A 12,179-nucleotide genomic window follows, 5' to 3' on the forward strand; every position below is an offset into this window, starting at 1 on the left:
TTTAGGCTGCACTGACAGTCCACTACAAAAAGCTTGATGTGCTAATCTGGTGACATTGTTCATGAAGTTCATGAGGTCGAAATGTTGTACTTAGTGAACACTAAAGACAATCTCCAGCTGAGAGCCCAGTGGGCTTTTACGTCTATGATCTGTTACAAAGGGTTAAAAAGAAAGGTTTAAGATCCTTACAGTGGCCTTTTGGGTAGGTACCATGTAGGCATGCTATTCTGCTATGAGTATGTCTTCTCACAAAAATCTCATACTAGACTCAGTCAGCTTCTGTCTAGTGCACATCAGCATCATCAGGTTTTGTCGTAGATGGACATCTCAGGCAGCAAGTGGTGATAATGGACAATGAACTTAAAAACAGTGCTATAAGTTATATGTTCTATACTGTTAATATTTCTATGCTGCTATTTATTGCAGTAAATCCTTCCCATAGGTAAGGAAGTTGTTGTCCTATGGCGTTCCAAGGCCACAGAAAGTTCAGAGAGGAAACATAAGTGGAAATCCTTCTCTCCTTAGGCAGGGGGTTTGTCTTTTTCTCTTTTTCTCTTTTTCTCTTTTTTCTTCATTTGTATTCCTTTACAAGTGTTTTCCCTTTGTGTGGTTTCACTTCCATTAAACCTCCAGACCAGCTCTGCCTGTCATGTCATTAATTACTTAATTCACTTTTGTTTTCTTTTCAGTGTCCAATTCTTGTGCTCAAAACAATGGGCTCAATTGTTGATTAGTAGTTAACATAATGATTATATAATAAGTCTGGATAGTGAGAGTGGACTCTGCTGTGCAAATCTCAAATCTGACACCCTTGTCCACAGAGTGCCTCGATGGGCCCTGCAAAAGGAAGGAGGATGCTATTTGAGAAGCAGCTACAGTCTCTCGTCGCTACATTCTACTGTCCGATGGGAGGTGAGCAGTGCTGTGATTGGCTCCTCAGTCACAGGAAGAAATGTGGCCTCTCTCACACCATGTTGTGGTGGTTGTTTCTCTCGATGATGTCGGCTGAAGGCAGCAGCTCCTTCTTGATGGGGGATGGAGGGGGTGTGGCTGGCTTCACCCTCGGCTTGAACAGGTCAGACACGTAGAACACCTGGCGGACACACAGACGAGTACGAGGTGAGAAAATGGGAAAAGATACAGGAATTTAATGGTATTTGAGCATCGAGTTGCAGTTTAAATGCAACTGTATCATGCTCCAGTAGAGACAAGTTACTCCTGTGACCTGAATTGAAGAAATTTAATCAATCACGATATATCTGCCTGCATCAAAAAATATGTTTTAAACACTATACGGTTCACTTTACCTATTTTAACTACAAATAATGACAAAGATACATTCACTCAGTCTGAATCCCCATGTTTTTCAGAGCTCAGACACCTTACACAATTTTTATGTATCTTAGTTTCTTAATTATGTCTAAGTATGTCCTAACAATTCACACATCCAAGATAATTTAGGGGCAGGATAAAACATGGCAGGTCTGAACAGGGCTAATGTGAATGTGCACTCACATGTTAATTTGTCTGCGGCAGAGCTGTCTGTTGGCAAGAAGTGTAAAAGCTGAATTACTTCACCATGCCATGCTGAGAAACTCCCTTTTACCTCCCTCTGACACACTTTATGCAACCCTAAACGAGCAACACTGAGTAATCTGGCTAAAGGAAGTGATCTTATTATAGCTCACTCTAAAACGACCATCATATTCAATGAACCACCTCTAATCCGCCAATAAATGATGCCATCCTTGGCGGTGACTGTAAATTCCCCTAAAAAAAAGGGAGTTCAGCCTCCCTGGCACTGTTTGTACATGACGGAGGAGGCTAAAAAGCACAGAAGAAATATCTTCCTGAGGTCTTGATGACATCATATGTCAAACAGGAAAATGGGCAGGGGTGGACAGGAAGTGGGACCATGGAAACTACTGTCCACTGTAAAACTGTATGGCCATTTCCTCATACAGGGGTCTGGGGTCAAAAGAAACAGTGGGTTCAGCTGTGAATAACACACAAAAACACACACACACTTGGTAGGCATATTAGCTTTTCCTTCAGTGCTGCCAGTAGTGGGTGAATTTAGGTTCTGTGCCAAAAGGTGAAATGACTGATGATGCTGACATGTCTGTTGAACAAGCTACAACACAGAAAGTTTTTAAGAAAATTAAAAATCCCCTGAGACTTAGCACTGGGCGGTAGTTTTCTATCAAGATTTGGTCTTAAGTCTGGTTTCAGGAACAAAGTTTAAAGGTCTAGTGCTGGTCTTGAGTAGATTTTCACTTTATCTTGTCTCAGTCTCAGAAAAAGATTAGTTAGGATTTTATTTTAAGACCAATTAAGACCAAAACCAAAGGGGTGTCACTAAATTTCTGGTGCTCCTTTAAATCTTTAAAACATTTTTTGCATAGGTGTAAAACATTTTGCAAGGGAATCATCAAACTCATCTTACAATACAGTATGTTATCCTATAATATTAGTTATGCAATGTCTTTCCTTTTCTATCTATCTAGTCTAGCCTTGGCCTTGACTCAGTCTCGCCCTGCTGTGATCTTGGTCTTGGTTTAGGTGGTCTTGACTACAAGAATAATGGGGAATTTCATTTAATTTTACTATAGTATTATTATTTTATTAGCATTATAACACTATACTATTATCTAGAGAGCAAGAGCCAATGCTAAGCCAATGACTGATATTTATCATATTATAAACAAAGTCTCATTCATGAGATTTACCACAAAGACGTTCTCTATTACAGCTTGACATTTCTTGACCATAAAATGACCTTTGCTGCTGACCTTTGGTGGGCAGATGACATCATATGTAGATATAGATACCTCTGAACACAACTGCTTTCACAGAGATAAAAGGCCTCTTTGTGTATATTGCTATTTATTTAAGCAGTGGATCACTATATGGTGTATGATACATAATGAAAATTGAGGGTTGGAGAAGGAGCTGATGTGTTACTGTATCTCCTGAGAATCACCCCGCATGTCATGGGAAACTTTCCAGCCGTATTTCTCATCAGTATCATTTGCATCCAGTCCCAGGAGGCCTTCCAGCTACATCAGCCAACCTCCAACCCATCACCCCTGAACCCGGCACAGTGGAAAGTTTATCTCAACCCCGATATTTCCTGTGCAACCTACACACTGGCACATACACGCAGTCTTTAAACCTATTGTGAGGAGTGTTGCAGACTCAGCAGTTGAAAAAAAACTTATACATAAATGTGTTTATGTGTTCAATTATGTTTCCTTAACCACTTCTGAAGTCATGCCTGACACATAAAGAAGCTGAGTCACACAGGAAGTGCACAAACTTGATGGAAGAATGAATTCTAAAACCGCCGCATGACTCAAAAGACCTCCATTATATGTCAAAGAATAAAACTGTGAATTTGTTTGCACACATTCACAATCAACTCTGAATATATTAGCAGACTAACCACATCCCCAAATGTGCTCACAGTTTAGAGAATGGTACTAACTATACACTTCCCAGAAGATACACACATTTTTTAACACTTACAGAGGCTAACATGTGAAAATATGGATGTATAACAGTATTTAAGTGTGAGTTTCACAGTATAGTGTTATTTATATGATGACACAGTACACATAAGTCCTAACTTTGACAGATTAAAGATGACTTTCTGCTGCTTACTGCTCCCACTGCTTCAAAAGTTGTGACAATGAGCATCCTGTCCTTGAGTGCTGAAATAGCATCGTTTAAGCCCGCCTACTTTTAATGCCAGATCCATCTCCTCTCCACTTTGACAATGAACTTTAAAAAAACAAATGTAGCTGAGGCTTTCTCCACAACAGCTGCTTCCTGTTGGTTTTGGCCCTTTTGACCTTTATTACGACGTTAGTTGAAAAGTAGGTCACTGTGTCTGATAGACAGAATCAGGTAGGACAGACAGACCACTTCCTGTTGTGGTTGATGATTCCTGCTGGCTCTTTGGATCACAAACCTCCAGCCGTAGTCTGGGGAGGTTTCAGTGCAGTTTCAAAGCAGACACTCATCTACATATTCTTCAAAAGTATCCAACTCAGACACTAACATCATTAAATGTGACGACAGAGTGTTTAAGACTGCAATTTACTTACAACAAAGCCCCAGTCTGATGCATCACTACAAATGAATGTGTCTATACTTGCTCCAGGTTTGTATTGTTAATTTACTGGCACTCAATAGGGGTTCACTGGGATTAAAGAGGTAACTGTAGCCTAGGGAAACCTGGAATCACAGAGACAATAAAGTCAAGGACCCACACAGTTCTCTACACGTAATTACTGAAATGTATTTGGAGGAGGCCATGTTTCCACAAGGCTATGATATTACTGTAAGAACAATTGTTCCATCACACACTTGGGACTGATGTGCAAATCTGCTAATTCACCCCATGTGTTCTTTGAATAATATTTTTTTAATTTGCACCAAGTGCAGTTTTTGAATAGTTTCCATATACTGGTCGTTCGTGTTTCCTTACATTTATAAGCTTATGCTTGATTGGTCATACATATAAAAGCAATCGCAGCAGATGTAAGGAGAGACATTTAACTCAGTGCTTTTGTGATCTGGACATCTCAGATTGGAGAAAATGAAATTCATAGGTTTTTTTTATTTGTATATTCTCACAATTCTAATTCACAGGACTTTTAAAATTCTGAAATCATTCACATTTTGATTTAATACTTTCTGATCGTTTTGGGGTTTGTGCATCACACAGCCTTTAAACCTCCTTTGTCCCATCTCCACTCAACCCCTGTCAGGTCTTTTCTGCTCCACTGCTTATTGAGAGGCTGAAACGGCCGAACTAAAGTAATCACAGATGTGCGTTTCTACCAAGACTGGGCAAATCAGAAGGGGCGTCAAGGATTGTAAAACTAAGCTCGCTGCCTCTATCGGCAGGGGTTTGACTGTGTGTCTGTGTATATACATGTGGTGTGTATGCATGTGACTGTGAATAGTGTGTCTGTGTGTGCATTAAACTGTCTCTCAGCGAGCAGGAGGGCTGTGGAATAGTTGAGTTGGATTGAACCCATGCTCTTCCTGAGCCAAGATGCAGACAAGGCTCCTCTCTCCTGTCACTTCCCTCCCTACACTCCCTCTGCCAGATCTGCCCATATAGAGGTCGACCTCATGAGCTGAGCATACTTTTGAAAATATTCTTTTTTTTTTACCTGTCAAAGCTGATGTCGTCCAGGAGCTACGCCCAGCTGCAGGAGCGTTGATGTTGCCAGAGCATTAAAGTCTATTGTTATGTGTTGATTTGTGCTCATGGTTCATTTTAGATCCTCCAATAACTCTGGCATTAAAGAAGTCGTCTGGGCTCTGTGAATGTGTGCGTACATTAGCTAGGTCTGTCTAGGCGCCACTACTAAGTTCTTGCAGAATTTTATGAATCTAATCCCTTCCACGTTCAGATTTGGACCATGTAAAAAGGTAAGGGCTGCTTGTGCGTGTGTGTGAGTGTGTCTTTCCATACTTTTCCCAGAGGCGGCAGAGTTTAGCTGCAGCCTGCTGTGCTGATAGAACCAGACCGGCCAAATAAAAAAACCCAAAATAATTAACAGCCTCATTCCTGTTTCAAAGGCTAATCCCCTCTCTTGCTCTCTCACTCTTACTCCCTCTCCTTTTACACTCCCTCTATTTTCCTCTCTACCCAAATTTAATTTTCCTTGGCTCCATCTAGCTCAGTGTAATGATGAGGGTTACGAAAATCATCTGGCAACTGCTGTTACGATATGTCACAAAAGTAGTCATGGAGGTTGCAGAATATGGATTTACACTAACACACAGGCGCACACAAAAACCCACAAACTCCTGAACTCAGGCCTTGCTCCAAGCAATGTGTTATTCATTAAAGGGAATAAGATTCTCCTCACTTCAGTGCCCACTCCAGTTCTTGTTTTCAACAGAAAGCAGAAAGGATTAAATGTGAAAAAGGGGAGCAATGAGTAAGGTCTCTGGTGGTCAGTAATAGAACAGGTTTATGTTGCAGAAAGGATTGATGGTTGGTTTGTGTGTCTTCATTCGAAATCACTCCTATTTTTATACCATTTGCATGTATGGATGTGCTTGGTAAAGTTACAGTGTGTGTTATGTATGACGTGTGAGTACTTACTATGCAGTAGGCCACCAGGGCTCCCTGCACAAAGCCTGCCAGGACATCAGTGGGGTGGTGCTTGTGGTCGGAGACACGTGATAAGCCAGTGTAAAAGGCCATCATCAACAGGGTGAACTGGAGCAATGGGCGGAGGAGACGAGCACCGCGCCATGTAAACCTGGACTGTAGATAAAACTGGAGACACACACAGGAGGACACAAATAAGTATGTTTTAATATACAAGGTACAACATGTTGAAAATAATATGCATATATGATATAATATATGATGTAAATATATGATGAAAAACATGTAATCCGCTCTAGTGTTGGCAGTATCACCGCCAAAGTCTGTTGCCAGCACTGACTTGTACCATCACACACACCTGGCTGGAAATTTTCATGAAAGTCATTAGGTTTACCATATGTTGTACTGCCTTTTTAACCCTGCACCTGCGCTGTGTGTGCATAATTTCAGTTTGAGAGGTCTAGACTGAATCAAAATGGGCAAGCTGGCCAGACCCACAGAGGAACTCTCTTCCACGACACACACACTCCACTGCCTGAGACCCGGACATGACTGATTCAATGTTCAACTTTCCAGCTGTAAAAACAGCACAACCACAGAGAGCCACTGGAATACACACACATACACACACTTATACATGCCCTGCCATGCACATTTCAACACTTTGTTGGGATGAACTCTCTACCCTCCATCAAAGTAAATCCATGACAAACAGATGCACCCCCTGCTCGCAGCCATAGACCATTTACTCGGTCATGATAAAGACTGAGAACCAAAACAGACATAACTATCTCTAAGACCGCTTTCATGCACGGCCTCCCCCTCATCTTTACCCACATACATGCACGGTGGTGAGGTCAGCCCAGGTTTCTCAGACATCCTGAGTTTCTGCACCACTCAGAGCCCTCACTTCCTGTCTCACACACCCAGATACACAGAGCCGACCTTCGCCAAGGCCTACCCAGCCCAAACCTCTGGACTTCTGTCTTATAATCAACTAGGCTAACAATACCTACAGACAGCCACAGCAGCGCCTCCCAACTACGCAACCTCATCCACTACGAGGCCCCATAGGTGTGGACGTAAAGCTCTTTTACATTTCCTTCATGACACTCTATCATTGTTCTTCCCTGTACGGAAGCAAGGAAGTGGAAGTGATCCCTCCCATCCCTTCCAGTCCCTCCTCCCTGGCAGGGATGTTTAGACTGCAGGCTTCCTCCACAGGTAGTGTGTAAGGACTGAGGATACATACTTTTGTCTGACGTCCCAGAGTCAAAAAAAGAAAAACCTTCACACAACATCCTAAACGTCACAGCAGACTGTCATGGTAGTGGTAGACTGAAAGGAAGCACTCCAGTTAAAGATTACAGTGACCTGCTAATCTGCTTAGTTCTATCTAACTAGAGGGCAGCATGTAAGCCCAAATATCCAATCCAGTACTGATTCAGCACTACAATATACACAAATAAACTCATGATAAGCAAGCAAGGTTAAAACCTTCTAAGCTGCGAAAAGTGTTCCCTCTTCCAACTATTTCTTGTTGAAGTCAGATACAGAAAACCACATCCAGCTGCACAATCTCAGGAACTTTGACCCTGCTTGTCCTCCCAGAAATTTGCTGTGTCCGAAATAGTTAGATCTGAGGAAAACAACAATAAAACACAACAACAAAAGGAGTCCCAGCAGATTCCCATGATGGAAAGAGACAAGAGCGACACAAAGTCTGGTGGTTTCTAAAGGAATCCAGCCCAGAGAAATCTTCTCACTCCATTCTCTCTCTGACTCAAAGTCATTGTTAAATGAAGGAAAACACTCACAAACAGAACAAAGTGAGAAAGAATGAGAATGAAGGCTTGTTTTACATGCCAGCCCCTTCTCCCTCCTCTCATGTTCACACCATTCACACCATGCTGTGAGACAGATGCATAACTGTGGTTAAAGCCAGATATAACACATACAAACACGGTGGTTTTCATTTAACCAACAACTGGCTTTCAGCCTCACTGATAGCAGGTTCCTTAGGAAGAAAAACTCTGACATAAATAACGACTTGAATCCTCAGCTGGTGGAGAGTATGTGCAAAGAGTACGTGCACATATTAGACAAAACAAAAGATAGCAGAGTAGGACACACGAATGCACACTGACGCTCAATGTCTGCGGCTGCAATGTAGCTGCACAACGTGTGGTTCGGTGCAGTGTGGTGCGTGCCAGTCATTTGGGTGCCATCTCTCAAGGCTTCAGTGCTGCAAATTCTCAACTCAAACCACATCAGTCGCTTATGCAGCACGCGAGGCACAATTAGCTGGAAATTAACTGTGTCGAAATCACAGAGTGCCAATTACCAGACGGCAGTGGCTGTGGGAGGGACAACCAGGTGTCAGCCGCAATATGGAAGTGACACTTTCATAGCAGACAACAAAAACACTTGACAGTTGGTTTGATCTGATTCTCCTTTCAAACTTGAGATGGCATTTCACTATTTTTCTGTCATTTAAAGAGTCCATTAAAGATCATCTTGATAAAAATGTAGAATTGACCACTAATGAATATCAGCATTCACCCTACATGTATTCACTTTCCGATTTTTTATACGTCCTCGGGTTAATCTGAATTCACAATGGGGTTGTCGGGAACATGTGCTCTTGTTGGAGACACACAAAAATACTTACACACACTTTAACATTGATGTGAGGTCACAAGACTGGCAAAAACAAAAGATGCCACAGATTTTTTCCACTAGGAATGCCTCTACTCTGAGCTGCCATATGCTGGTTTTATATTCCAAAACATCAACTACATCCTGTTCCTCCTCTCCACCACTCTTTTCGCTTTCTCTTTCTGTTTGCACCACTGTCCTCTGGCTGTAGTCCTGCACTTGCCGCAGCTGGAACACTGGTCTCTGACTAGTGTGTCACTCTGTGGTCTGGAAGCAACACTCCATCTCCTTTCTTTCTGTGTTTTTCCCAGCTTTTCATTCACTCTATCTCTGTTCTTTGGTATGACCAGAGCACAGCTGTAGGTTCAACCAGAGGCTGGGAAATACCCATAGCAGCTCCCTGTAACCAGTACACTACAGCTCCAAGGTCAGCGTGGGAACCAAGACCACCTTATAACGAAATCATTTACCCAAATTTTCCCTCTTTCCCTGAATGCATCATGCAAAGTGAGGTGGAAAATTGTGGTGCGTAAATAGAAGAAGAGGGGGAGGAGACCATTGTGAAGCTTTGAGCTGGCAATTGTCTGTGTGTGTGCAGTTAGACTGTTTGAAGCATGAAGTGCCTCTAGGGTGCTAAGCCTCAGCAGACACCCACAACAGGTGGAGTGAGAGGGAGGGATGTAGGGAAATGGGAGAGGACAGGAAGTGCACATGCAGCTGCTCTGAAGAAAACAGGTGGAGTGCATCCATTCTCTCCAAGGAATAAATAGGAGAATGAATCCTTTATAAACTCAATGAGTGGAGAGAGAAGAGGAGGAGAAGTGACTAAGAACAATGTTATCTTTTTTTGTGCAGCCAGATAATCCCCAGATAAGAGCCAAACCTCCTTTGCTTTACACCCTCATACAATGAGTAAACCTTTGTCTGTGATTCCCAGCATCCCTGTGTGTGTGTGTGTGTATGTGTGTATATGTGTGTGTGTGTGTGTGTGTGTGTGTGTGTGTGTGTGTGTGTGTGGGTGTGTATATGTGCAAAGTTTAATAACTACTTACAGCCAGGTAGAGCATGGTGAACATTGAAAAAGAGGCATGTCCTGAGAAGAAAGATTTTCTGTGGAGAGAAAGATTTTTCTCTGTAAAACAAATCAGTTCAAGGAGTATTTTTATACAGAATAAAATCATTATGAGTGTATTATTGTTCACACAAACCTGGCCTCCTGCACCTCGCTCTCTTTTCCAGTGCAGACGTACTGGGTGATGTATCCCAAGGAACAGTTGATGGTGGAGAAATCAGGTCTACACACATCTAAAAAGTGGGGTCTCATACGACCCACTGACACCTTGGCAATGTCTGTGAATGACTGGCTGATGGCACAGCCGAAAATAAACACACCCATCTGCAGAAAAATATGAAACAGTAATTAGTGACAGTAATAAATCAGGTGATGGTAAGTACTGTGTGTAAGTACTGACTGAAAAAGTATGAATGGAAAAGGTGCATAGGGGGCAGACAAACTTACTAATTTTACAGCTTTATCTACTTTCTTTTCATTATATACTTTGTTATGACTTACTGTCATGTACTGAAGAGCAACATGTATAACCCATTTTTTTTCTAATAAAAAGTTTAATAACAAAAAAAAAGAAAAAAAGAAAAAAAGAAAAAGTATAATGGAGAGTTAACCTGTTTGTAGAGGGCTGCGACGTAGGGATTCCCAACAAAGGATTTTGTTCCCTCGTGAAGCTGGTGAATCCTGTAACATTCTCCAATCACAATCTAAAAGAAAGGATTATTTTTAGATACAACAGACAAATATCATAACAAATGACATGCAAGGAAAAATATGTAACGCTAATGAATTCTTCACTATACAGTAGCTTTACATGTGGATAACCATGCATTACAATGGTTAGGTTTGAGTGTGTATCATGCAGGAGTGCTAATTTAAATCCAGGCACAAGTAGCAGATGAAGTAAAGAGAATATGTGAAGGACATACAGGAGAGACAGAGTTTAGATTTACACCAAGACAAACATAGAATGAGCATGGCCTGCCTTTCCCGAAGGCAGTTTTAATGTAATGTGAGTGAGGATGCTTTGATCCATGACATGATGGGGCGTTTAAAGGAAAAGAATGAAACACTGCAGGTGATGGAAAAAGGAAAACGTGAAAATTTAAAGAAAAAACTTCAGCCTCGTTTGATGTTTTGAATAAAACTGACCTGACCGTGAAACAAAGAGGATCTATGTCACAGTAATGGTCTGCTGTAAGGCTTAGGTCAGAGGCTAACTCTAACTTCTGTGGTATTTAAGACAGGTGGTTTTAAGTTGAGCTGGGCCCCATGGAAAGATCCTCATCCACACTGAGAGGGCTTACACGAATCTAACCCTCAAGGTATGGAGATGTCAATCATATCTGTACCACCTCGGGTATCCGACTGATGGACTGGCTGCTTTCCACCACTGACCACATCTCCCTTTCCTTCCTCTTTCTACACAAGGCTTCACTCTTCTACCTGCCTCCTCACAAAATGTCTCAGCAAAATATTTATGTGTCCATCTCTGAGCCAAAAGAACCACAATATTGTGATTTGACTGATATTACGACTCTAAATGCTCACATATATAAAGAGTCTTTCCCATCCATTCAACCAACTTAACTCCGAATCTTGCTGTTTTTATATTTACATGTATTGTGTGTATTGTTAGGCTTGATAAACACACCTATCCTGTCTATGGGGTGGTCAGCTGGCAGGCTCACAGCCAGGAGAAACAAACATAGTGCTGTATTAGTGTGTGTGTGTACTATTGTCAATGAGTATTTTTGATAGGAACTGGAGATTAGAGCCACAGGGGGCTGATATAGTGCTGAAAAGTTTATTTGGGTAGCCAACATTTGCATTTGGATCTCTCTTCTCCTTTTCTATCCATTGGTCTTGGGTGTCTGAGTGTAGACAGGACCTGCCATTGGTACAGCAGGCTTTTCAAGGCCGTTGGAGTTTATTTAGACCATCAGCGTGTATTAAAATCTATCTCACTATTAGTCATTCTGTCTGACAGTGGAAACATGTCTGTCAGACGTGGATATGTCTGAACCATCGGGAATTCCCTCACTGTGGAGATAAACAAGAGCCCCGACAAGAATCTGCTACCAGTGCATGTATGTGTGAGTGTGTGCAGGCTTGCGTGTGCATGTATGTGCATTAAAGGAATGGTTTCAGCATGGCAGTAGACGCCACTAATGGAACACAGCTGTGTCAGACACGCCAACGTTTGCCCACACGTGAACATGTGAGGGAACTATCTAACACATGCAGGGTCCTGGTTCTAATAAGCAGAAGAGCCGCAATGGTTCAGTGTGTGTGTTAATGTGTGTCTGTGCC

General features: G+C 42.0%; 1 protein-coding gene across 2 annotated transcripts in view; it reads right to left on the reverse strand.

The window, feature by feature from the left end:
- Positions 1 to 233: 233 nt before the first annotated feature.
- The window catches only part of plpp3 (phospholipid phosphatase 3), a 28,130-nt gene continuing 16,184 nt past the window's right edge, over positions 234 to 12,179 (reverse strand). The window contains exons 3-7 of one of the 2 annotated variants that reach the window (XM_030132388.1): positions 10,481 to 10,573; positions 10,006 to 10,193; positions 9,850 to 9,907; positions 6,131 to 6,307; positions 234 to 1,093 (exon numbers count right to left, since the gene is read on the reverse strand). In XM_030132388.1, coding sequence (XP_029988248.1) covers positions 965 to 1,093; positions 6,131 to 6,307; positions 9,850 to 9,907; positions 10,006 to 10,193; positions 10,481 to 10,573 — 645 coding nt within the window. In that variant the 3' untranslated portion in view covers positions 234 to 964. The remainder of the gene's footprint in view (positions 1,094 to 6,130; positions 6,308 to 9,849; positions 9,908 to 10,005; positions 10,194 to 10,480; positions 10,574 to 12,179) is intronic. The other variant, XM_030132389.1, reaches the window with a different exon arrangement.

This window comes from Sphaeramia orbicularis, chromosome 4, assembly GCF_902148855.1.
Source record: "Sphaeramia orbicularis chromosome 4, fSphaOr1.1, whole genome shotgun sequence".
NCBI classification, from domain to species: domain Eukaryota; kingdom Metazoa; phylum Chordata; class Actinopteri; order Kurtiformes; family Apogonidae; genus Sphaeramia; species Sphaeramia orbicularis.